This window comes from Salmo salar, chromosome ssa11, assembly GCF_905237065.1.
Source record: "Salmo salar chromosome ssa11, Ssal_v3.1, whole genome shotgun sequence".
NCBI lineage: Eukaryota > Metazoa > Chordata > Actinopteri > Salmoniformes > Salmonidae > Salmo > Salmo salar.
In genome coordinates this window covers 20,957,579-20,983,483 of record NC_059452.1, presented here as the reverse complement: position 1 = coordinate 20,983,483, position 25,905 = coordinate 20,957,579, and the positions used below count along the sequence as shown (strand labels likewise).

The window sequence follows — 25,905 nt, the reverse complement described above, 5'->3', positions numbered from 1 at the left end:
AGTGTGTTGATGACATCTTGGTTTTGATGTGTTGTTTTCACTATATATATATATATATATATATATCTCTTTGTGATGTCATTTGGAAACAATGTCAACTTTCACTGCTATATTGACATAAGGAAGTAGATGGCTGCAAATGCTTTCTAGGTCCCAAGAAACAAAGATATCTGCTGTCGGATCTGACAATGAATATCAATGGTTGCGCAGTCCTCTCAAATTAAACGGAAGGACCTCAGCGTTACTCTGGACCCTGATTTCTTTCTATGAACATGTCAAAATGTGTCCCACCGACACCCCTCGATTTTAAAGCATTGTGAAAGAAGAGTCGTTTGTGAGCCGGCTCTTTTTAAGTGTAATGAGCCAAATGAACCGGCTCACCGAAAAGACTCGGAACCACTGACGTCCTGCGTTATGACGCAATTTAACCGCGACTCATTTATACAAAAATGAATTGTAAACGACAGCGAGATCATAGCGAGAATGCCGAGAAAGGAAAGAAGAGAAAGAAACGCGAAGAGAGTAAAACTTTCTCCATTCCTCGAGGACGAAGATGTGAAGAAGGAAGTGAAGGAAGCATGGTCACAGCGAGCGCAGTACTCTCATGGTCAGCTACTTGCTAGCTATCTTAGCTACATGTGTTTACAACGAGCACATGCTTTGGCTAGTCTTGTTACATAGATGGTTATTTTAATTGATACGCTAGTAGTCTCCCTACATATCAATATTGTCAGTCAAGTGCAAAGCTTTAGTCACAACTTTGCTTTCATGACCACTGATTGGAAAACACTAAAATATGTGGGTCAAACTATCTATCTCAACCACTATCACTTTTCATGAAGTTACATTTTTTTATAAGTCTTATATTAGTCTTATACATCATCCAACGAAATGCTTACTTGCAGGTTCATTCTCGACAATGCAACAACAATATAATAAAAATCAGATTACGAACATAAAGTAAATGACACCGTAGAATATAACTTTTTTAGCTTAGGTATAATACAGGAAGGCACAATTTATAGCAAATGTTTACACGTGTATTTGGGAGGTGGACAGTGTATAAATTGAGCAGTATAATAAGAGTCTTGTAGCAGCCGTTGTAATGTGTGTATAGCTTTCGGAAAGTATTCTGACACCGTACATTTTTCCACATTTTGTTACCTTACAGCCTTATTCTAAAATTGATTGTGTTTTTTCGCGTCAATCTACACATAATACCCCATAATGACAAAGCAAAAACAGAATTTTTATACATTTTTCAAATGTATTAAAAATAAGAAACTGAAATCACATCTACATAAGTATTCATACTTGTTACTCAGTACTTTGTTCAAGCACCTTTGGCAGCAATTACAGCCTTGAGTTTTCTTGAGTATGACACTACAAGCTTGGCACACCTCTATTTGGCAAGTTTCAACAATTATTTTCTGAAGATCCTCTCAAGCTCTGTCAGGTTGGATGGAAAGCGTTGCTGCACAGCAATTTTCAGGTCTCTCCAGAGATGTTCAAGTCCAGGCTCTGGCTGGGCCACTCAAGGACATTCAGAGACTTGTCCCAAAGCCACTGCTGTGCTGTGTGCTTAGGGCCGTTGTCCTGTTGGAAGTCAGGTCCTGAGCGCTCTGGAGCAGGTTTTCATCAAGGATCTCTCTGTACTTAGCTCCATTCATCTTTCCCTCTATCCTGACTAGTCTCCCAGTCACTGCTGCTGAAAAACATCCCCACAGCACGATGCTGCCACCATTATGATTCACCGTAGGAATGGTGCCAGGTTTCCTCCAGAAGTGACGCTTGGCATTCAGGCCAAATAGTTAAATCTTGGTTTCATCAAACCAGAGAATCTTGTTTCTCATAGTCAGAGTCCTTTAGGTACAGAGGAACTCTGTCAGAGTAACCATCAGGTTCTTGGTCTCCTCCCTGACCAAGGCCCTTCTCCCCCGATTGCTCAGTTTAGCTGGGCGGCCAGCTTTAGGAAGAGTCTTGGTGGTTCCAAACTTCTTCCATTTAAGAATGATGGAGGCCACTGTGTTCTTGGGGACCTTCAATGCAGCAGATTATTTTTTGGTACCCTTCCTCAGATCTGTTTTTTATTTAACCTTCATTTGACTAGGCAAGTCAGTTAAGAACAAATTCTTATTTTACTAAAACAGCCTATGGGTTAACTGCCTTGTTCAGGGGCAGAATGACAGATTTTTACATTGTCAGCTTGGGGATTCGATCCAGCAACCTTTCTTTTACTGGCCCAACACTAACCACTAAGCTACCTGCCGCCCCTGTGCCTTGACACAATCCTGTCTCAAAGCTCTACGGACAGTTCCTTATACCTCATGGCTTGGTTTTTGCTCTGACATGCACTGTCAACTGTGGAACCTTATATTGACCGGTGTGTGCCTTTCCAAATCATGTCCAATCAATTGAATTTACCACAGGTGGACTCCAATGAAGTTGTAGAAACATCTCAAGGATGATCAATGGAGACAGGATGCACCTGAACTCAATTTCGAGTCTCATAGCAAAGGGTCTGAATACTTATGTAAATAAGGCGTTAATGTTTATTTTGAATAAATTAGCAAAAATGTCTAAACCTGTTTTTGCTTTAAAAAAAAATTAACATTTTAGAATAAGGCTGTAACGTAACAAAATGTGGAAAAAGTCAAGGAGTCTGAATACTGTATATGTGTATGTCTGTGTGGGTCTGTGCATGAGTGAGCACATGTGTGCTAAGATGCGGAGAATCAGAATAGGTGGTCAGTCCAGTTCAAGTGTTCAGCAGTCAGATGGCTTGTAGATAGGAACTGCCACTGAGCCTGTTTGTATCAGACCTTCTCCTTGTGGCTGGGGTGTGTGGGGTCCTTTATGATGTTGTGTGCCTTCGAGTAGATGTCCTGGATGGATGGTAGCACGGTCCCAGTGATGTACTGGGCCATCTTCACCACCCGCTGGAGGGTCTTGCATTAGTGCACGGAGCAATTCCCATACTAAGCCGTGATGAAACTGGTCAGGACGCTCTTGATGGTGCAGCGGTAGTATTTGGAGGCATGCCGGATTTCTTCAGCCGCCATAGGAAGTAGAGACGCTGTTGCACCCTCTTGACAAGAGTGGTGGTGTTGTGGATCCATGACATGTCCTCTGTGACGTGGATGCTGAGGAACTTAAAACTAGTGACTCTACTGCAGTCCCGTTGTTGTGGATCAGGGCTTGTTCCCTCCTCTGCTTCCTGAAGTCAATAATTTTGGGCTCCCAAGTGGCGCAGCGGTCTAAGGCACTGCATCAGTGCAAGAGGCGTCACTATAGTACCTGGTTCAAATCCAGGCTCTGTCACATCCAGCCTTGAATGGGAGTCCCATAGAGCAGTGCGCAATTGGCCCAGCGTTGTCAGGATTTGGCCGGAGTAGGCCGTCATTGTAAATAATACTTTTTTTCTTAACTGACTTGCCTAGTTAAAGGTTCAATTAAAAAAAAAACATTTAAAAAAAAGAATAAACTCTTTGTTTTGCTTACATTGAGGGAGAGATTGTTGTCATGACACCACAATGCCAATTCACGTACCTCCTCCCCATAGGCTGACTCGTCATTGTTTGTTATCAGGCCTACAACCGTGGTGATGGAGTTGGTGTTGTGCAAAGCCACACAGTCCTGTGTGAACAGGGGGTGCAGCAGAGGACCGAGGGCACACCCCTGTGGGCCCCTGTGTTACGAGTCAGTGTGGAGGAGGTGTTGTTGCCAATCCTCACAGCCTGTGGTCTGCCTGTCAGGAGGTCCAGGATCCAGTTCCAGACCCAGGGCTCTGAGTTTGCTGTCGAGCTTGGAGGGAACGATAGTGTTGAATGCTGAACCGTAATAAATGAACAGCATTCTCACATTGGTGTTCCTCTTGTCCAGATGTGTTACGGCCGTGTGCATAGCGATGGAAATGGATTTGGGTCTGTTGTAACGGTAGGCAAATTGGAGTGGGTCCAGTCTGCCTGGCACGCTGGCCTTGGTGTGGGCCATGACCAGCCTCTCTAAGCACTTTATGATGACCGATGTGAATGCGACGGGGCTATAGTCATTTCGGGATGACACCTTGTTTTTTTGGGCCACTGGGACGATGGTGGTCTCCTTAAAACAGGTGGGGACTACAGCCTGGGAAAGGTTTAAGATGGCCGAAAAAGACATCTGCCGGCTGGTCAGCACACCCTCTGAGGACGCAGCCAGGGATGCTATCTGGGCCGGCGGCTTTGTGAGTATTCACTTTTTTGAGCGTTTTCCTCAAGTCAGCCTTGAAAATGAAAGCACCTGGTCGTCCGGAGCAGCGAGTCTTCCTGGATGGCTCTTTATTGTCTGCCTCGAAGCAAGCATTCAATGTGTTAAGGTTGTCTGGGAGTGAGGCTTTGGTGGGCAGCGCACAGCTGGATTTGCCTTTGTAGTCTGTGATAGTCAGTAGTCCTTGCCACATGCAACGCGAGTCTGAGTTGTCGAACATCAATTTAAGTTTGAGTCTGTATTGTCCATAATCCATTTGCGGAGCTCGTACCTGCTTGCCTTGTACATGTTGCGCACCACCGATTCATCGGGGTTCGTTCTGCTGACATTGAATGCTGCAGTACGGGCTCTCAGCATTGTAGGAAAGGAAAATAGATGAGAGGAAACTGTTTGTATTGTTGAGCATGACATGACACATATATGGCACCCAAAGAGAAGTCACAAAAGGGTGTCACAAAAAAGTATGTTTTTGGAGTATTGAGAAGGTTTACCACCTTCCTATGTGCTGTTAGAACGGGTTACAACCTCAAATGAAAATGATCCAGAGGTAACAACTGACTCTAAGACATACTTTAGTTAATGTTACATTTATTCACATAATTAGTGTTAAAACTTTTTTTTATATTGGTAGACCAGTCGTTGAGTGTTCCTCTGATGTTCCTCTTAAGGGGGCCTGGAGCTGGACTGCCACCCTTTCCCTCACTGCATCATCAGGAACTTCATCCAGAGTGACAGCTTTACAGAGAACCTACAGAGGGAGCTTCTAGACCTCAACTTCCATGAGAAGTCCAACGACCTGTACAAATTTAATCAGGTGAAAAAGGAAAACTGATAGGAATACAGTTTTGAAACGAATTGCTTCATGTTCATAATGTTTTTTTAATCTGCCTTTTGGAGTTATGACATTGGGAGTTATGATACTCATTGACAATTTCTTACAGTCAGACGACCTGAAAAAGAGAAAAGAGCCTCACATCACAGGCTTGAGGTAATTTCTATGTGTGTGTGAGAGCAATTTAGGGAGGTAGAGAGAACATGTTTGCTTTGTGTGTGTGTGTGTAGCAGATGGGTATCTGTGTAACTCATTCCTCAGCCTGAAGTGTCTCCACTTGCGCGTGCTTCCACAAGTGTCTCCATTTGGATGACTGAGTAAGACGCTTCAGGATGTTGGTCACGTGTTTGTGAGGCAGAGGTCCTGAGTTCAAGCCTCGGTATGTGCTGAATCAGGGAAAGTGTTACTCACTAAGCAAGCAGCGTGATGTTCTTTACATGTGCATGCTCTCAGTTTGGCTGTTTTTGAGCTTTGTGTGTGTTTTCAGGGCAGCACTATTTGGGCTGTTTCGATCCTGGCTGGGGGAAGTGTTGGGGGTAGAACTGGAGCCCACAGTGGATGTTTCCTGTGCCAAGTATCAATACACTGGTGAGTCACATGTTTTTACCGCTACTCTTCAAAAAAACAATGAGCCAACCTTAATATTAGCATGCTCCTCCTAGAAAAGAGCAGAAGCACTGAGCTATCCCCCCAAGATATCCTGTTCTACCCACTGCATAGTTAGTCTATATCTATATGGACATGCACATTTCTGGAATTAATTATGAAATATACATTATCTATCTGTTTCATATCTCTCTCTCTCTTTATCTATGCCCTCTCTATCTCTCTCTCGGTAGATGTTCTGTTGTGTCATGATGATGAGTTGGAGGGGAGGCGTGTTGCCTTTATACTCTACCTTGTCCCTCCATGGGAGAGCAGCGATGGAGGAACCCTGGATCTCTTCAGCACAGATGGTAAGTATTGGTGTGTGTATTGGCATGAGTTAAAACATGTGTGTTTTAATTTATAATCTACTTTGTGCATAGATCACTTCCAGCCCCATAGTGTGGTGAAGTCTCTGGTGCCCAGCTGGAACACTCTGGTTCTCTTCGAGGTTTCACCCGTCTCCTTCCACCAGGTAGTTCTTCCTATACCACCGGGTAACAACCACACACTTCACACCTCTCACCTGTCCAGGTAGCAGTAGTGCAATCTACGGATGGCTGTCTCTCTGTGTGTTTGTCCAGGTTGCAGAGGTGTTGTCAGAGGATAAGTGTCGTCTCTCTCTGAGTGGCTGGTTTCACGGGCCGTCTTTGGAGCGACCCCCGCGTCACATCGAGCCCCCCTTCCCAAGGAGCCCCCACCTTCCCAGAGATGTGTGTGTGTGTTTGTTCTGAAAGAGTGAACTCACAGCCATAGAGCAAGGATGTGGTCACATGAAATAAATACATGTGTGTGTGCATTTTACCTGAGTGTGTATTTTGTGTGTCTGTTCACAGGAGACACTGTTGCTAGAGTGGCTGAATCCACTGTATCTGGATGTTGACTACCAGTCACAGGTTCAGCAAGAGTTCGAGGACAGCTCTGAGATCCAGCTCAAGAATTTCCTCAAAGTAACCCCATTACTCAACCTTTTCATTTCTCCATCTCTCTCCTGCTCTCTCTCTCTCCTGGTTGACAGTGTCTCTCTCTACAGGAGGAGAAGTTTAAGGAGGTGAGTGAAGCACTGAGATCGACTGATGTCCAGTGGACCAAGCAAGGTCCTCCCAACAGGAGGTGAGCCTGTCGAGTAATTTGTTTGTGTGAGTGAGAGAGAGAGACATATCCCTAAGATGTTATGATGGCTGTAAATGTATATGATGTGTATAAATATTTTTGTATATGTGCATTGTGCAGATGTTATGAAGTGGCTTCGTTAGAGTCCTTCCCCCAGTGTGTGAGTGCATGCTGGGAGCTGCTGTGCTCGGAGGCGTTCTTCCTGCTTCTGTCCTACTTCACTGGCCTGAGACTGCACTACCTCAGCCCTGGTGACGAAGACGAGGAGGAAGAAAAGGACCAAGAAGATGAGGAAGAGAGAGAAGCCACAGGGTCATCTGGGGACACACCATCAGCTAATAAGAATTACAAAGGTATGTTGCTTGTTTGTGTATGTACACTACCAGTCAAAAGTTTTAGAACACCTACTCATTCAAGGGTTTTTCTTTATTTTTACTATTTTTTACATTGTAGAATAATAGTGAAGACATCAACAGTATGAAATAACACATATGGAATCATGTAGTAACCAAAAAGGTGTTAAACAAATCAAAATATATTTTATATTTGAGATTCTTCAAATAGCCATCCTTTGCCTTGATGACAGCTTTGCACACTCTTGGAATTCTCTCAACCATCTTCACCTGGAATGCTTTTCCAACAGTCTTGAAGGAGTTCCCACATATGCTGAGCACTTGTTGGCTGCTTTTCCTTCACTCTGCGGTCCAACTCATCCCAAACTATCTCAATTTGGTTGAGGTCGAGGGATTGTGGAGGCCAGGTCATCTGATGCAGCACTCCATCACTCCTTCTTGGTAAAAAAGCCCTTACACAGCCTGGAGGTGTGTTGGGTCATTGTCCTGTTGAAAAACAAATGATAGTCCCACTAAGCCCAAACCAAATGGGATGGCGTATCGCTGCAGAATGCTGTGGTAGCCATGCTGGTTAAGTGTACCTTGAATTGTAAATAAATCACAGACAGTGTCACCAGGAAAGCACCCGACACCATAACACCACCTCCTCCATTCTTAACGGTGGGAAATACACATGCAGAGATCATCCGTTCACCCACACCGTGTCTCACAAAGACACGGCGGTTGGAACCAAAAATCTCCAATTTGGACTCCAGACCAATGGACAAATTTCCACCGCTCTAATGTCCATTGCTCGTGTTTCTTGGCCCAAGCAAGTCTCTTCTTATTGGTGTCCTTTAGTAGTGGTTTCTTTGCAGCAATTCGACCACGAAGGCCTGATTCACGCAGGCTCCTCTAAACAGTTGATGTTGAGATGTGTCTGTTACTTGAACTCTGAAGCATTTATTTGGGCTGCAATTTCTGAGGTTGGTAATTCTAATGAACGTATCCTCTGCAGCAGAGGTAACTATGGGTCTTCCATTCCTGTGGCGGTCCTCATGAGAGCCAGGACTTGGTATTTTACCAAATAGGGCTATCTTCTGTATACCCCCCCCCCCCCTTTGTCACAACACAACCGATTGGCTCAAACGTATTAAGAAGGAAAGAAATTCCACAAATTAACTTTTAAGAAGACACACCGGTTAATCGAAATGCATTCCAGGTGACTACCCCATGAAGCGGTTGAGAGAATGCCAAGAGTGTACAAAGCTGTCATCAAGGTAAAGGGTGGCTATTTGAAGAATCTCAAATATAAAATATATTTTGATTTGTTTAACAGTTCTTTTGGTTACCACATGATTCCATATGTGTTATTTCATAGTTGTGATGTCTTCACTATTATTCTACAATGTAGAACATTTTTAAAAAATAAAGAAAAACCCTTGAATGAGTAGGTGTTCTAAAACTTTTGACCGGTAGTGTATGTGTGGGTTCGTGTGTGTGTTGACCCCTGTGTGTATCCTCAGATCTGTGTGTTTGTGAGCCTTGACCTTTCTGTACCTCCTCAGGACTGAATATGCCTTTGTAAGTATGTGTTGACCCCTCTGTGTGTATCCTCAAGAGCCAAGCACACCGGTGTGTGTTGGAGAACTGCGTCGCTGGGCTCATGGGGGCTACACATTACTGCACGATGGAGATGCATCGAGAGCGGAGTACGCCCTTGACCTACTGCTGCCCCTGAGCTGTCCTGGTCAGTCATACACGCTTAATCGCACACACACGCTTAATCAGACACTCATGCCTAAGCACGCACACACAGACACACAATGTAGGTTAGAATCATAGTTTTGGGAACTATTTTCAAAATTGTAAGTGCGAATGTTATCATACACAATATCAACTCCAAAGTGTGATAACTGTCTTTTTATTTTTCAGACTGGCAGACCGAGTTTGGGGGCTTCACCTCTTACGTTGCTAATGAAGAGGATGAGGAGGTGAGTGATGTCACTGTTCAAATGGCAACTGATCAACTAGATTCCTGTGATTGTCATGGTTGTCATTTCCCATCGGTGTCCTCCTGTCCGCAGCTCCTGATGGTGTATCCAGAGGAGAACTCCCTGGCTCTTGTCTACAGGGACAAAGAGACTCTCAAATTTGTCAAACATATCAATCACAGAAGCTCCACCCTACCTATTGGGGATTCTTGTAGGAGAGCAGTTTATGACTTCTCCTTTGTGTATTATGAATGAGTTTTTATGTGTATGTGTTGAGTTGTATGTGTTTGTAATATAACATCACTGTGAGGGGTGGTCGGTCTACTCTAAAGCCTCATGATGTCATGTGTTCTTCATTAAAGTGAACAAGCAGGGATACCCTGTTACCACGGTTACCTGGTTTTGGTCGGCAGCCACAGAGTAACACAGATTTTTTTAAATTGTCTACATTGACAGCATTTGGTAGTATTTTGTGTTCATTATCTTGTGTCATTATTGTGGCCCTGTATGGCTGAGTTGGTAGAGCATGGCGTTAGCAATGCCAGGGTTGTGGGTTTGTTTCCCGGGGCTACACAGACGTAAAATATATGCACACATGACTGCAAGTTGCGTTGGATAAAAGCATCTGCTAAATGGAATATAATATTATTATTATATATTACTAGTTTATTTGTATGTGTCTGTAGTATGTGTTCAAACTCTTACAGTATTCATGCTGTCACTGTAAAAATGAATCTGTCTGCAAGGAAAGTAAACTCCAGAGCAGTGATTGAACATTAGAGAACCAAATCCACACACACTCGCACAACCACCACTCCGGTGTTAAATTCATCACTTGGATATCAAACTGAATAACAAATGAGTAATAACAGCTAAATGTTTGGCAGACCTATGATTTCACTAATCTTTTTCATTTTATTTTTATTGGCCCATCCCCTCTTACAGTTTTTGTTGTTGTTATATTTACATATGACTCATATTTTACATACATGGCACTTTTTTTACACAGTAGTTACATAGCAAAATATTGTTATTTTAAATACATTGCATAGTACTTAAACACATCGGTATACATTATATAGTTTTTAGTCACCTTAGTGAAAATATTGAAACAATTGTTGCAATCTGACTTAAATTTTGACAAAGGATGGAGCTACATACTGTAGCTATAGATTGTTACACCAGATATTGTGATTTAACCAGAGGCTTTTGGTATCCATTACTGGGAGTTACAGGTTGGGTACTGTTTGGTGTAGCACAGAGAATTTTCGACCAACTTTAACTTGGCAATACTATCTTCGTTCTCAATTCGGACAAACATATCTTCTAAAATATCTGTGTCCAATTGCAAGTGATGCGAAAATGCTCCATTATTCAAATAAATGTTTTGCTCCATTAAGTAATCTAACGATGTGTACGCCGCCATCTTGTCTATTTCAAATCTTCTCCCATCGATCGAGACAGGTGTGTCATCATGACAACTAGGAAACTGGGACATTTTCTACAAATTAGCAAATCGGAAATGTATGAGTTTCCTAATTCCAACTAGCATGTGAAAGCGGCATAATCTCTTGTGGACAGATGAAACGGCGAGAGACTGTCAAGGCTCACATAGAAATGTGTTATTACTAGCAGCAGTAGTTCCCGGTTTGGGGTTTTCATCATTGATTATTTGGACGAATCAAGATTGGGGCGAAGGCGGTGCTTGAACTGGTGCGGTTATTTACAAGCCCGTGTGTGGACGATAAATGGTTTTCACTAGATTCCACAACCACAAAGTAAAAATGGTCTATATCATAAAATTCATGAAAATAATGTGTTCCTTTCTTTGCACAAAGGTAATCACAATTGTTAATGCCCCCCCATCAGTGAAATAGAGTGTGTTTATGATGGTTACAATCTTGCTGCTGTGATCAAAGAGGATACTTGGGGATGAACAGTAGTCTAACATGTTTAATGTATGTGGGTGTTTGACAGTAACACAGCACTACAGATATATTTCAGCACTAGGGTTTATTAATCAATCGAGATATTTTAGCTTTGCACACTGTGAAGTGCTGGCATATCAGATTCTGAGAGAGGAAGAGAGGGCTAAAGTCTGTCTTGACTTCACCTGTCCGAATTTTCCAGGAAGTGGCTCTCTGATTAATAGTGAGGCCATTTCCTGTCATGCCTAGATAAGACTGACAGTTATGTCAGACCTTATGTGGGCCTTGCTCACATAATTTTTGTTTTTTTCTGTGAATCCTTTCTATTCTGTTATAGGCTTCACCTGGCCTGTTTTTGTCCCCAAGCAGTTGCCATAGTTTCAGTCTGTAACAGAGGTATTTCCAAGTTAAATGTGGCCTACCTTCTCTGAATTAATCACTTGTCTGACAATGTGGATTCACTTACATTCAAATGGCGCAGTGAATACTTCGAGGAAGGAATATACATGTTAGCAACATTTAAACCGGGCAAATTAATAACATCATCCTGCTTCCAAAAACATAAATTAACAGTACCAATATCGGCCTAAAAAAAATAACCTGTTACTTATTTGGTATGTTGCTTCTCAGTCGATTAATTTTGCCTTCAGTGTCATGTTCAGTGGGTACATGCAATGATAGAATTTCAACATTGTCGTTAGCTACACAGTTGCAAGCAAATGGCTACAGCAGTAAAGGATCAGTTAGACAAATATGTCCATACAATCAACCAACCATATGTGATTCTAACCAATAGGGAAGCGGCATGTTCTTTCTCACCAATCACAGTGCCTTCAGGTTTCCCTGTAGCCAATCGCCTGTCGGGAAGTTATTAATGTGTCTGTGTGTGTTCCTGTGGTCAGGACGCGTTGTCCTTACGACGTTTTTTCTTTAAAGGTAAGTTAACAAAACAATTATGATTTTACTTTAAACCCAAAACGAAAGTATAGCCTATACAACAGTTAATGCCACAAATGACAGTCGATAAATGCATAACAGTACTAGTCAATCATGAAAGAAAATGTTCTCAAGTTGCTATGAGTCCTTTCTATTGTTTATTAGGCTACTGTTTTGTAACAACTTGAATGTATGATTAAAACTTCAGCAGTAGTTTTTTTTTATATTTAATGTCAATAGGCGGTGTATGGTGCAGCTTAATTTACTATACAGTAGGTCTACTTTTCTAGTTTCCTAAAAGTGAACCTCAGTGTCCAACGTGGTCGCCGAGCATTTCGTATTATTCTGTACGTAAACACATTTTGTACGGAAATGCTTGACATTTCATTCATTTAGTATGGGAAGTATTCATTTGTGGATGTCCATCATCCATTTTGTATGATATGTTACAAATTACTATTCATATGACGAATTGCAATTTAAACCTTATGTTACTTATTGCGATTTAATATGTTATGCATTTCCAAAACATATATCTTACACAGCAGATTCTTTTTTTGTGGCTAATGTTAACATTAGCTAGCTCTAGGGGTTAAGGTTGAGAGTTAGGTTAAAGTGTTAAGGGAAGGGTTCGCTAAAAGTGTTAAAGTTAGGGGAAGTTACTAATTAGCTAAAATGCTAAAGTTGTCAGTGATGAGATTCAAACACGTTCGCATTATATGTTCACCCATCCACCCCGACCAACCACCCTCCTTTAGTTTTTGCCTGGGTGATGTTATTCATAGTGCATAAGTGAAAACAAAACACAAAAGTTTTGGCCTCAGGCTGTTCTCAGTGTAAACATACCTTCATTTATTTGGGAACCATGATGTTCTAATAAACATCTTTATTTTGCATTCAAGCCTCAGTTTTGGATTTATTCCTTTTTTTCTACAGTTTGCGGGTCTCCATCTCTTTCACCATACCAAAGTAACATATCATACTAATTTGAGTGACCTGGATTTACATTTACTATGTTACGTCTAGTCTATGAGACCAGTCTGCTGTGTCATATTCTATATTCATATTGTCATATCCTCATAGCAGGAGAGAATGTAATGAAATTCCTGTCATCATGTACGTGACTCACGGGACTCGCGTTTTCACAGAACTGCACACCCCACAGTGCCACCTGTCTTGTAGGCCCAGTAGTCTAATCCAATGATGTATATAAACCCTGGATTGCTGATGCTATGTATTGGCCAATGAGAGACTTTGAAGCCATGTTGGCACTCTTCAGAAAGTAGCAGTTCCATAGGAATGAATAGAATTCTTCAGTATTTAATTTAAATCTTTCAAGGACAAAATTACATGTATTTAAGTATTTTGTTGTAGTGGGGACAGTGACATATTAGTTATTTCAAAATATTATACTTTAAGGAAGATGTTTTTATATATTAGAATTTTTTATTTGTATGCTTAGCTCACATATGATTCATAAGTATGCATTAAGGTGTCTGTAATATAATAAACGTGGCAAAAACAAATAAATGCATTCTAAAATATTCCAAAATATTTGTAGCTTCAAAAGAGCGCAGTCATCAGTCAGTCATCTAGTGTATATTTAAATGATTAGTCTAACCCAGCATAGAGCTCACCAGTTTGTAGTCCTAAAAACCAGAAATGCGTTACCTGTGGTTCATTCAGCCATTCCTATGTGGAAAATGAATGGAGAAAGTATTTGATTTGGGATTTGGAATAAACACCAAAAATAAGGTCTGAGGTAACACAGGCTTAAGAGATCTTATATATTTTGTTCTATGAGATAATAATAGTCAGTTAACATGATCTTTATGAATATATATGTTTATTATAATGTAAATGCTTCAAAATTCACAAAAATTGATTTTAGCTGATGAAGATTATTTCATAGAACAAAACTAAGCCTGTGTTTTACCACAGGCCTTATTTTCGGCGTTTATCGAAAGACCCTACAAAAACACAATTTTCCTGTAAGCTTTGCCCAATTAATCATTACTATTGCTATCTATAGACTGTACAATATAAGTATTCACTACAAAAAATGAAACCGACCAATTCGACTTGTTTGGCAGTCTGTACCATGTAGACTGATTCTCGTTTTCATCCCAATCAAAATAATGGCATTCACTGAATTGATCCAATGTCCAGGGAATCCTTTGGTTGGCACTTGACAGAATGATTTTAGTCTTTGACGCTGCAGTGGTGGATGTTAAATGTTGCATTAATAAACTCTTGATGATGACATAATCCCCATACACTCTATGGTAGGCTACATCTGGTGAATTAATCCAGCACACTTTCAGTTTTAATAATGTATGACACTACCGGTCTATGAATGTAATGATGGCTTATGATTACATGTAGGCCAGGGGTCCCCAATTACATTCAGCTGTGGACCGATTTTTCCTTGAGCGGATGGTAGGGGGGCCGGAACATAGTTCTAAATAATTTGTACACTGCAAATTGACCGCAAGAATCCCAAACATATATAGTATTTGACAAAAACAGAATCATTTCAAATCTTGATTACATTGAGAAACGATCACATACAGTGCCTTCAGAAAGTATTCACACCCCTTGATTTATTCCACATTTTGTTGTGTGACAGCATGAATTCAAAATTGCTTACATTTTGATTTTGTGTATTCAACCCCTTTTGTTATGGAAAGCCTTAATAAGTTTAAGAGTAAAAATGTGCTTAACAAGTCACATAATACGTTGCATGGACTCACTCACTCTGTGTGCAATAATAGTGCTTAACATGATTTCTGAATGACTACCTCATCTCTGTACCCCACACATACGGTGCCTTTGGAAAGTATTCAGACCCCTTGACTTTTTCCACATTTTGTTACATTACAGCCTTATTCTAAAATTGATTAAATATTATACTTTATTCAGCAATATACACACAATACCACATAATGACAAAGTGAAAACAGGTTTGTAGATATTTTAAAAACAGAAATACCTGACTCGAAATTGAGCTCAGGTGCATCCTGTTTCCAATGATCATCCTTGATGTTTGTACAACTTGATTGGAGTCCACCTATGGTAAATTCAATTGATTAGACATGATTTGGAAAGGCACACACCGGTCTATATAAGGTCCCACTGTTGACAGTGCATGTCAGAGTAAAAACCAAGCCATGAGGTCAAAGGAATTGTCCGTAGAGCTTTGAGACAGGATTGTGTCGAGGCACAGATCTGAGGAAGGATACCAAAATATTTCTGCAGCATTGAAGGCCCCCAAGAACACAGTGGTCTCCCATCATTCTTAAATGGAAGAAGTTTGGTACCATCAAGACTCTTCCTAGAGCTAGCCGCCCGGCCAAACTGAGCAATCAGGGGAGAAGGGCCTTGGTCAGGGAGGTGACCAAGAACTCAATTGTTTCTCTGACAGAGCTCCAGAGTTCTGCTGTGGAGATGGTTGTCCTTCTGGAAGGTTCTCCCATCTCTGCAGCTCTCCACCAGTCAGGCCTTTATGGTAGAGTGGCCAGACGGAAGCCACTCCTCAGTAAAAAAGCACATGACAGCCCGCTTGGAGTTTGCCAAGAGGAATCAAATAACTCTCAGACCATGAGAAAGAAGGTTCTCTAGTCTGATGAAAGATTTAACTATTTGGCCTGAATGGCACCATCCCTACGGTGAAGCATGGTTGTGGCAGCATCATGCTGTGGGGATGTTTTTCAGCGGCATGGACTCAGGATGGAGGAAAATATGAACGGAGAAAAGTACAGAGAGATCCTTGATGAAAACCTGCTCCAGAGAGCTCAGGACCTCAGACTGGGGGCGAAGGTTCATCTTCCAACAGGACAACGACCCTAAGCACACAGCCAAGACAACACAGGAGTGGCTTCGGGACAATAATGTTTTAGAATAAGGCTGTAATGTAACAAAATGTGGAAAAAGTCAAGGGGTCTGAATACTTTCCGAAGGCACTGTACAATTATCTGTAAGGTCCCTCAGAATTTCAAACACGGATTCAACCACAAAGACCAGGGAGGTTTTCCAATGCCTCGCAAAGAAGGGCACCTATTGGTTGCTAGATGGGTAAAAATAAAAAATGCAGACATTGAATATCCCTTTTGAGTATGGTGAAGTTATTAATTACACCTTGGATTGTGTATCAATATACCCAGTCACTACAATGATACAGGCGTCCTTCCTAACTCTGTTGCCGTAGAGGAAGGAAACTGCTCAGGGATTTCACCATGAGGCCACAATGGTGACTTTCAAAGAGTTACACAGTTTAATGGCTGTGATAGGAGAAAACTGAGGATGGTTCAACAACATTTTAGTTACTCCACAATACTAGCCTAAATGACAGAGTGAAAAGAAGCAAGCCTGTACAGAATAAAAAATATCCAAAACATGCATACCACTCTTCATATCTTCAAGCATGTTGGTGGCTGCATCATATTATGGGTATGCTTGTCACCGGCAAGGACTAGGGAGTTTTTTATGATAAAAAGAAACGTAATGGAGCTAAGCAAAGGCAAAATCCTAGAGGAAAACCTGGTTCAGTCTGCTTTCCAAAAGACACTGGGAGGCAAATGTACCTTTCAGCAGGACAATAACCTAAAACACAAGGTCAAATATACACTGGAGTTGCTTACCAAGATGACATTGAATGTTCCTGAGTGGCCTAGTTACAGTTTGGACTTAAATCGGATGGAAAATCTATGGCAGGACTTGAAAATGGCTGTGATCAACAACCAACTTGACAGAGTTTGAAGAATAAAAAAATAAAATAATGTGCAAATATTGTACAATCCAGGTGTGAAAAACTCTTAGAGACTTACCCAGAAAGACTCACAGCTGTAATTGCTGCCAAAGGTGATTCTAATGTATTGACTCAGGGGTGTGAATACTTATGTAAATATGATATTTCTGTATTTCATTTTCAATAAATGTCCTAAAATGTCTTAACATGTTTTCACTTTGTCATTGTGGGGATGGGGATGTGTGTAGATGGGTAATAAAAGTTTTTTAAATAATTGTTTAATTCAGGCTGTAACGAAACAAAATGTGGAATAAGTCAAGGGGTATGAATACTTTCTGAAGGCACTGTATGTTCCTCTATTTATGCGTGGGAATACATGGGAACAGATTTCCTAAATTAAAACACTTTGAGCTGATTTCCTGGTGATTTTGCAGTGTTTTATGTTCCCCAATAGGCAGCCGTTTAAAAATATATATATTTTACTTTGTTCAGAAGAGGCGTCACTACAGACCTTGGTTCGATTCCAGACTGTATCACAGACTGCATAATCTAGCTCAGATACTGTTTTCCCTTTATTTATCCCTCTCCCAGGTCTAGCACATCAAGCATTTACTTGACCCTAAACCAGACCCAAGTCACATTGAAAGAAGTCTATCCAGAGATAGGGGTTAGGTTGAGGTCAGGCGTTAAGAGAGGGTGGACTGTGTGTCTCTGAGTGAGTGTGTTGGGGTGGAGGTAGTAGCAGTGGCGTCATTAGGCCTGGGCTTCCGGGACCTTAGCCCCGGATGTTTAGGATCCAGCCGCAAACATTTTTTTTCACATTTCAGTCTGATTTTAAGTTTTCATAAACACATATCACTACACATTTTTACTACAAAAATAAACAATACAATATACTGCTCTGGGCACTGCAAGAAACCCATGGAGTGACGCAGTGCTTGCTGTGATTGGTTGAGATTTCACAATGCAGTGGACCGCTCATGTCCTTTGACCCCTCCCTCACCCCTGCAGCACTGGTTAGATGTCAATGTCATTACTTACGAAAACGCCTGTCACTCAGTCAGAGTCTGGATATTTGGAACTTCTTCCAAAAGAGTGGCAAAAAAAGCGAGCCGGTGGAGAGGGCAGAACAGCCAGAAAGTCAAAGCAGCAGCAGCAGCAGAGTTAACCACAGGTTTGTGCAGGGTTGGTGGTAGCTTACTAGCTAGTCTCCCTCAGCATAAGGGTTTGCTAATGCTAATAAGCTAGCATTAGCGCTCAGCATCCTTAAGCTGTCAGTCAGTTATTTACAGTATATTTAGTGAATGGGCAAGCTAAGGATGTTGATATATGTCATGATATCAGGAAAAGTTTTTATTTCCAGTGAGTGTATTTGATGGATTTCATTTCTGTCGCTAGCTTGGCTAGTTAGCCACCTTGTTAGCTACTGGCTAGCTAGCTAGGCTAGTTAGCCACCTTGTTAGCTACTGGCTAGCTAGCTAGCTGAGACAGAAGAGATGAGAAAAAGGTTTTCTGCCGAAAGCAAATGGGCGTTCAAGCGGATCAAGTTGGTGACCATTGTTGGTCACAGCCTTTCAAAGTGTGTTGCATTATGGGGTTAATAAAAATTGTCCAACTTGTACCTACATTTCTACTGCATGAACTTTACAAAAATCATGTGATCAAAGGTCATGAAGTTTTGACTGCAGTCGACTGTAATTTTTTTCAGTTGCTCTTTACCAACTTCATCCTCCAGCCATCGCTTGCATTGTGGGAGGATCTATTGTCAACCAATTATTAGTTTTTTTTTGTTTGACCACGCGAACGTGACCAAAGACACAACTGAAAAAGAAACCAACTTTGCCGTGATTCATGTATAAAGTGGATATGAATGTGATATTTGAGGATCTCTCACTGATTGATTGTACAATGTAGGCCTACACACTATACATACTATACATACTGTACACACTTGACATACTATTCTATACACACTATACATACTATACTGTACATACTATACATATTATGCTATACTCGACATACTATAAACACTACATACTGTACTATACACACTACATACTATACTATACATACTATACTATACATATTATACACAATATACATACTATACACACTATATGATTTCAGTTTGTGAGTTTGTAATATGGATTTTGGAGCCATGTTTATTTCGACATTACGAAGAAAAACTTTTATAGACAATATAAATATATATATAAATATAAACACTGCCATGTTGATCTGAGTCTTGCGGTTGAAAAACCACATTAGTGTCCGACTTTCAGCGGTTGCAGATGCACATCCCCCAACTTCACTCCTCGACTTTAGTCTACAGTCGGTTGCTTTCGCCTTACAACTGAAACGCACCCCATATCTTCTGAAAGTGACAGTGCCTCCCTGTGAACTGAAGCTGAACTTTACTACAACATTATATTTAATCTTGTTTAAGATAAGCAATGATGAGGTGGTAGAACTGACAAAATTAAATGAATCATAGAAGTCTTATAACCTATTCCATTCTACAGGTAAAAATGCTTGGCTCATGTCTGTTATTTCCATATAGGTTATGTAACTATTTGTAAAAATAAAAACATTAAATAGGGGGAAATTATTTCATTGAGCTTTTATTTGTATTACTCTTTTTTATTCACATAGCTACTTACCTTTTCTATTGTTGTTGCATTATCGAGAGGTTAACCTGCAAGTCAGCATTTTAATTGCACTCCATATATATCATGTGTATAGAAGGGAAGGGAAGGGGGAGGGCAGCCAGAAAAAGAGGGGAAAAGATGGCCAGCTTTGCAGTTAGATTGTAGGTGAACAAAACATTGAAAATATATAGTTCATTTAGGTCCTCAAATGTTATCTAATCAAAAAATCTCACATTAGCTGGTGGAACTGACTAAATTAAATTAATCACAGAGATTTTATAACTTCTACATGTAAATGTTTTTGGCTTTTGTCTCTTTATAGTCATATAGCCTAGGGCAGGGATGGGCAACTCCAGTCCTTGGGGGCCTGATTGGTGTAACACTTTTGCCTCGCAAAAAAACCTGACTCCAATAATCTGACTCCAATAATCAACTAATCATGAGCTTCAGCTTAGAACGCAATTAGTTTAATCAGCTGTGTTTGCTAGGTATGGGGAGAAAGTGTGACACCACTCCAGTCCCAGAGGACTGGAGTTACCCACCCCTGGCCTAGGGGCTATGTAGCTTCTTATCTGGAACTGGGTTTGTTTCAATCCTGCCCACAGCTGGCAGGACACAAGTAATTATCAATTCAGAGTGCAGCTGCAAGCGACCCGATCGTAATGCCTGTGGTAAATTTAGTTTGACTTTGGATATCCCTATGAGGCTAGTTAGGGACCCTCTGTAAATTACACAATGTACATGGAATTACACAATGTACATGGGACAATATGCTAAAATTCCAATCGCTCCAAATTTCAATGACTTGATAACCTCAAACAACTATAAATTGTAGAAATTCAGATACAAATGTTAAAAGCATTTCATGAGAAAACTAAAAGGTGTGCAGCATGAAAATATTGTCTCATTTACATTGTGTAATTTATTTCCTGGCCATAACTAGCCCCGGAGATAGGCTATCCAAAGTCAGGTCACACACCAGCAGGCTGAAGCTAATTGGCAACATAATTTGGCTAATTCTTCCCACCTGTGAACATGCACACGAGACAACCACACCCCAAAACCAACTCACATTTGAATTCAGTCATGGCCGCTAGCATTTCTTAATGAACCAAATCTAAAACAAGGTCAAATCAGGAAGTGCAGTTGCCCTTCAAAACGAACTAATGACATGCTGCACCTTGCTACCTTTCAGATAAGCCAAGGAGGAGGACAGATGAGAACAGCAGCAGCCAGGGGCAAATGGTAGGGAAGAGGATGATTTAGGTGATCCGGTCACAGGCCCAAAACAAGTTAAGCTACCCCAGTATCCCCGTGACCGTTTTGTATTGCAAAATTTAAAGAAATACACTAAACAAGACACAGAGACAGCAACAGAAAAATAGATGGTGCAGAGAGACACCAGACAAGACACAGAGACAGCAACAGAAGAATAGGTTATGATGAAGAGAGACACCAGAAGAACACAACAGGCCATAAACAGAAGAGAGACGGTAACAGACAAGACACAGACAGCAACAGACAAGATACATAGAAAGTAACAGAAGAGGGCAGGTGGATTGAGTACACAGTAGACTGTATCACTTCAAGCTGCTCTATAGAATCTAATTTATTTTCACAAATTATAAGAAGTGAAATACAGACAGTGAAAAAATAAAACGTGGCTTACAAAGAATGTACAGGTATGGTGAAAATCCTGTGAAATTACTATTAAAACAATTGTTTACTTTTACACTTTTTACAACCAGGACAGGATGAGAGTGGAGGGTAGACAAAAGACAGCAACACTAAGGGACAGCAACAGACGACACATAGAAAGTGATGGAGAGAGGTAGAGGGGTGAGCACACAGTAGACTATCACTTAAAGCTTCCCTATGGATTCTAATTACTGCCGTGTGTGTGTTTGGGTACTGTGGGTGTCACGGATCCCTCCGGAACTTTCATTACGCACACCTGCCCCTTATTCCCAGTGGTTAGTAATTGTATAAGTGTGCCCTTGGTTTACCAATGTCCTGACAATTATTGTTACAATGTCAGTTGGTTCGTGTGAGTACCTGTGCTGTGTGTTTTGGCTTTCGTGCCATTGTGGATTGCGCAGATGATTACGGGTCTCATCCCGTGTGTTAATCATTATGCGCTTGTGTTATCTATTCGAGGTACTCCTCGCTCTTTTGTTTGGGTTTCTACCCTGTGTTTTGTATAGTGTTTGTTTGGTCTCTGTCCCCGTGCCTTTACACTGCACGTCGTAAATTTGGGTGTAATAAAAAAAACGTATTACACATTACTGCGCCTGTCTCCCGAATCATTCATACCAACGTGACAGTGGGACTTTAATCAGTTTTGGCTCAGTGGTTTTTGGCAATACACTGTAGATGTGTGTGTTCCAGAGTAGAGAGACCCTGTGGCAGGTGGGAAGGTGCAAGTTACCTGAAAAATATATATTCTCTCAATGTTCTAATCTCTCAATATTTATCTCAAATTGCACCAAATGAATGCATTTAGCTGTTGAAATTCATTACATGTTTTTCTGGGGGAGAATGCTCCAGGACCCCCCTACTGGCTTTGGGCTAAGTTCCTAATCTTCTCAAATCCTAGAAATGCCCCTGGGTAGTAAAGGGACAAATAGTAAATTAATGTAATGACATATAGGGTAAAATAAGAATAGTGGAGTGAGATAATATAAAGTGAGGGGTTGCATTGTATTGTGACTGCATCTGGATCCCAACTCTTTTTAATACCAGGATGGATTTGATTGATGTGTATTATCCTTTGAACTCAGACTGTTGATTGTCTGAGTAATATATCTGCTCTATCTCTGCAGGAAGGAGGAGGCTTGAAGGAAACACAGAAGAAGCTTTTGACAGCTGAGGTCAGATGACGAGAATGCCCAAACAATGGACATAATGGATGAAAAGGTACTGTATGTTTAGATGGGAGGAGAGAGGCAGGAGAGAGGAGCTGTGATATGTATGAGAGAGAAAAGGGAACGAGACAGAGACCGTTCCCATTAACTATTTATAGGACAACATGCATGTCTGTTTCTGTTAGTGCGCATGCGTGTGATAATGTCAAGTGGGGAGTGTGTGTGTGTACTGTGTATGTAAGAATGTAGCTATAAGTACAAGCTCCTGTGCTGTACAAAATTCAGCATAATGTCTGACTAGTAGTATACAGAGCAGAGGCATTATGAACTTTAATCTTGTATGGGATGTTGTTCCATGTGATATTTTAGAAAATGGTGACACTGAGTGTGGAGGATGGCCCGTGGACAGGATGTGCGGTTCTCTTCCTGCGCTCCTGTCCCGCAGTGAACCTGCTCTCTCTCTACAAAGACCAGCAGGGCAAGTTCAGCGTCTTCAAAGTCCTCAAGCTGACACTCACAGGTGAGCCACATCAGGCCATCCGGTCTCCAGCTAGCGTAGGGAGCATGCTGAGCATTGGGTGAGGCAGATGTATTATTGATAGAAAGAAAGGCTTAGCTTGGTGGTCATGGGGAGTGAAAAAGGGCTAGTGTTGCAGTGTGACCTGCTTATCTACTGACGGGATGAATATAGTTAAAAGCTTATGAAAAACTGCTGTCAGATAAACGCTGGGAGATCTTTTAGGAAGTCATAACACGGTTGAACTCAGAGCTCTGCCTGGACCAGAGTAGTGGAGGGAGACACAGTCAGGTTATATTTATTTTATGGTCACAGTGAAAAATATTACAATTGTGCCAGTGATTCGCTATGGTTACCTCTAACCTTTGACCTTACCTGGCCTGTGTCCCAGACTCAGCTGGTGGGCTGGAGGGGTACGAGATCCTGAAGCTGCACGATGCAGATCCTCTGCTGGGTGTGGAGGTGAAGTTTGTGGATGTGGCGGCGTGCCGCAGGTTCCTGCAATGCTATGGCTCCGGTGCCGTACAACAGTCCCTCTCCCAGCACGCCTGCCGCCTCCTCCACGGCCCACAGGAGCTTGTTTTGGAAACCCAGCTCAAAGCCGGGACGCACACTTTGGACTTTTGTCTGGACGACCTGGAGCTCTGTCTGCAGCACATCCACCAGTCACAGGTAATATACTATATACCGGTTATAATCCATATATAGTGGTGTTGTTACTGGTAATATATGATAAACAGATCACAAGCAATACTTCAGCAATCTATAGTGTTTACCTAACAGGTGCTCTGCTGTGCCTTATGCCTCATGACTCACTATGAGGTGTTCTAAATGTTGATGTCACTTCCTGTCAGCCGGGGCGCCTAAGGGATGATGAGATTGCTGAGCTGGACCAGCAGCTGCAGAGCCAGGCCTTGGGTCACATCCCCCAGCCACCCACCCTCTCACAGGAAGAGCCCCCCGTGCCCAGCAACTGTTTCCTGTTCCAGAAGAGGGTGTTTGGTGAGTTGGCTCTGACTTCCATGGCTGCTTCTTATCATCAGTGGGGGTTCAGCGGGGAGCTGTCCCCAGGGTCCTCTACATTCATACACTGGCATAGAACAGTGTTTCTCACCTCTCGGTCAGTAGACCACCACTGGTCTAGGGAAGGTTATTGACCTGTGCCTCAAATAGTTTGATGACACTTTTAGTCAGCTCAAGTGCTGGTTTTAATCTAAGTGGTCCTTTGAGGAAGAGGACCATTATAGCTTGCCCAATCTCTGGTATAGAGGACACTCATTATGGGTCATCTACTACACCCGGGACGGCAGGGTAGCCTAGAGGTAAGAGAGGAGGGCCAGTAGCTGAAAGGTTGCTGTTGTATTTTACTTACACCACGTCTTACATGCAGAAACATATAGACACTGGATACATGTCTCTAACAGCCCCTCTGTCTCCTGACCTATCAGAGGACCGCATACTGGCAGCAGGGGACCTGCAGCGGTTCTCCAACGGCGTTGGGCGGGACTGGAGGAAAGTGGGGCGGGCCTTGGGCAAGAACTGCCGTGCGCTGAAGGGGCCGGCCATAGACAACCTGGCCTACGAGTATGAGAGGGAGGGGCTGTACGAGCAGGCCTATCAGCTGCTGAGCCGCTTCATCCAGGCGGAGGGGAGTGCGGCACGGCTGGGCCGGCTGGTCAGAGCACTGGAAGACAGCAAACTCACCAGCCTGGCTGAGAACATTTTGGACATCCAGCCCCGGGAGTGACGCTGTCTGTCACACTGTCTGGGGTTGTGTGTTGGTCTGTATGTATGTGTTTGTGTCTTTGTGAAAGAGTGGTAAAGTGTGGGTGGCATTGCTTGTGTGAGCTTGTGTGCTACCACGTGTCTGTTCTGTGTGGGTTTTGTGTCTGTGAGCTTGATTGTATGTTTTTTTATTTGAGTAAAATTGTATTGTGTCACAAAACGAATAGTTCTCATAATTGCTATGTCACGTCATTGTTGTCTCTGGTTGGAGAGCAAACTGAAATCACTGCGGGCCTTTTCTTCTTCCGCTTTAAACCCAACCCCCTTTCTCCACCACAGACCATTGATGTATTTGATCATTCTACCAATAACCATTAGTTATTACAAAAACTAGATTGATATTGAACAATTTGCAATGGGATTGGGGAATATTTGTTCCGAAATCCAAATAAAGTGTTGGATTTATAAAAACGAATTGCCCATTGCTTTCATTCATGTCGAGAGTTGCATTTCATTTCCACAATCCAAGATCCCGATCAAACTTTTTACTATGGATTACGTAGAATATTTAGGTAACCAGTTGATCCTGCTTTCTGAAATACCCTACAGTCTATGGAAATACCACCCAGGTAAAAAATGTGTCAACTTTGGGAAATGGGCAGTATCTAATCCATGTACACACACACACACAGCAAATGTTTTACTATCCTTATGGCGACCTAAAATATATTTCCATTCAAAATCCTATTTTCCCTAAGCCCTAAACCTAACCCTAAAAACCTAATCCTAATTGTAACCTTAAACTTAACCCCAAAGTTTAAAACAGCCTTTGAGAATTTTCCTTGTTTTGCTATCCTTGTGGGGATTTTCGGTAGCCATGAGGATAGTAATACACACACACACACAGCATTTCAATAACAGGGGAGGTTAGCTTTTTGGGGGGGTATGACATTTGTGTGTCTGTAACTTTCTCAGTCATCATTATTCACGATTTATTCAGGACAATCTGTAATCATGGTAGAATCCACATTAATGTAGAAGTGTTTGGAAATATATTATATTCTTATTTACAATAAAAGTGACTTCAAAATGACAACACATTACTTACCATTCATTTCTATTGGGCACAAAATAATCTGAACCACAACCAAAACAAACAGCAAATGCATCCAACAAGTTTGTAGAGTCACAAGCTTAATGTCATCATTGCATGCTAGGAATTTGGGACCTATACTAAACTTTTGACTACTTTAATACACATAAGTGAATTTGTAGCAATAATTTTGGTCCCCTAAATTGGGGGGACTACAGTATGTACAAAAAGTGCTATAATTTCTAAACGGTTCACCCGATATGATGAAAATACCCTCAAATTA

At 41.7% G+C, this 25,905-nt stretch overlaps 2 protein-coding genes across 5 annotated transcripts; both read left to right on the top strand.

The window, feature by feature from the left end:
• The first annotated feature begins 344 nt into the window (after nt 1-344).
• Nucleotides 345-10,569, top strand: LOC106562228 (prolyl 3-hydroxylase OGFOD1-like). Its single transcript, XM_045689174.1, is given in 14 exon segments — nt 345-523; nt 525-607; nt 4,914-5,059; nt 5,187-5,233; nt 5,565-5,665; nt 5,917-6,033; nt 6,106-6,197; nt 6,307-6,435; nt 6,559-6,672; nt 6,756-6,835; nt 6,956-7,188; nt 8,789-8,917; nt 9,103-9,161; nt 9,255-10,569. Coding segments are annotated over 14 exon segments (1,566 nt in total). The 5' UTR covers nt 345-449; the 3' UTR covers nt 9,417-10,569.
• Nucleotides 10,570-11,918: 1,349 nt separating this feature from the next.
• On the top strand, nt 11,919-25,004 carry LOC106562229 (tumor necrosis factor receptor type 1-associated DEATH domain protein). Of its 4 annotated transcripts, none has more exons than XM_014126956.2 (7): nt 11,932-12,025; nt 20,619-20,668; nt 22,246-22,339; nt 22,657-22,807; nt 23,196-23,476; nt 23,659-23,806; nt 24,253-25,004. In XM_014126956.2, exons 3-7 carry the CDS (start codon nt 22,319-22,321, stop codon nt 24,549-24,551), a joined length of 900 nt encoding a protein of 299 aa, XP_013982431.1. In that variant the 5' UTR covers nt 11,932-12,025; nt 20,619-20,668; nt 22,246-22,318; the 3' UTR covers nt 24,552-25,004. The 4 variants fall into 4 exon arrangements, with proteins under 4 accessions (XP_013982430.1, XP_013982431.1, XP_013982432.1 ...); XM_014126958.2 differs by lacking the exon at nt 11,932-12,025 and adding an exon at nt 17,751-17,946; XM_014126955.2 differs by lacking the exon at nt 20,619-20,668 and having other exon boundaries at nt 11,919-12,025.
• The last annotated feature ends 901 nt before the right edge of the window (nt 25,005-25,905 follow it).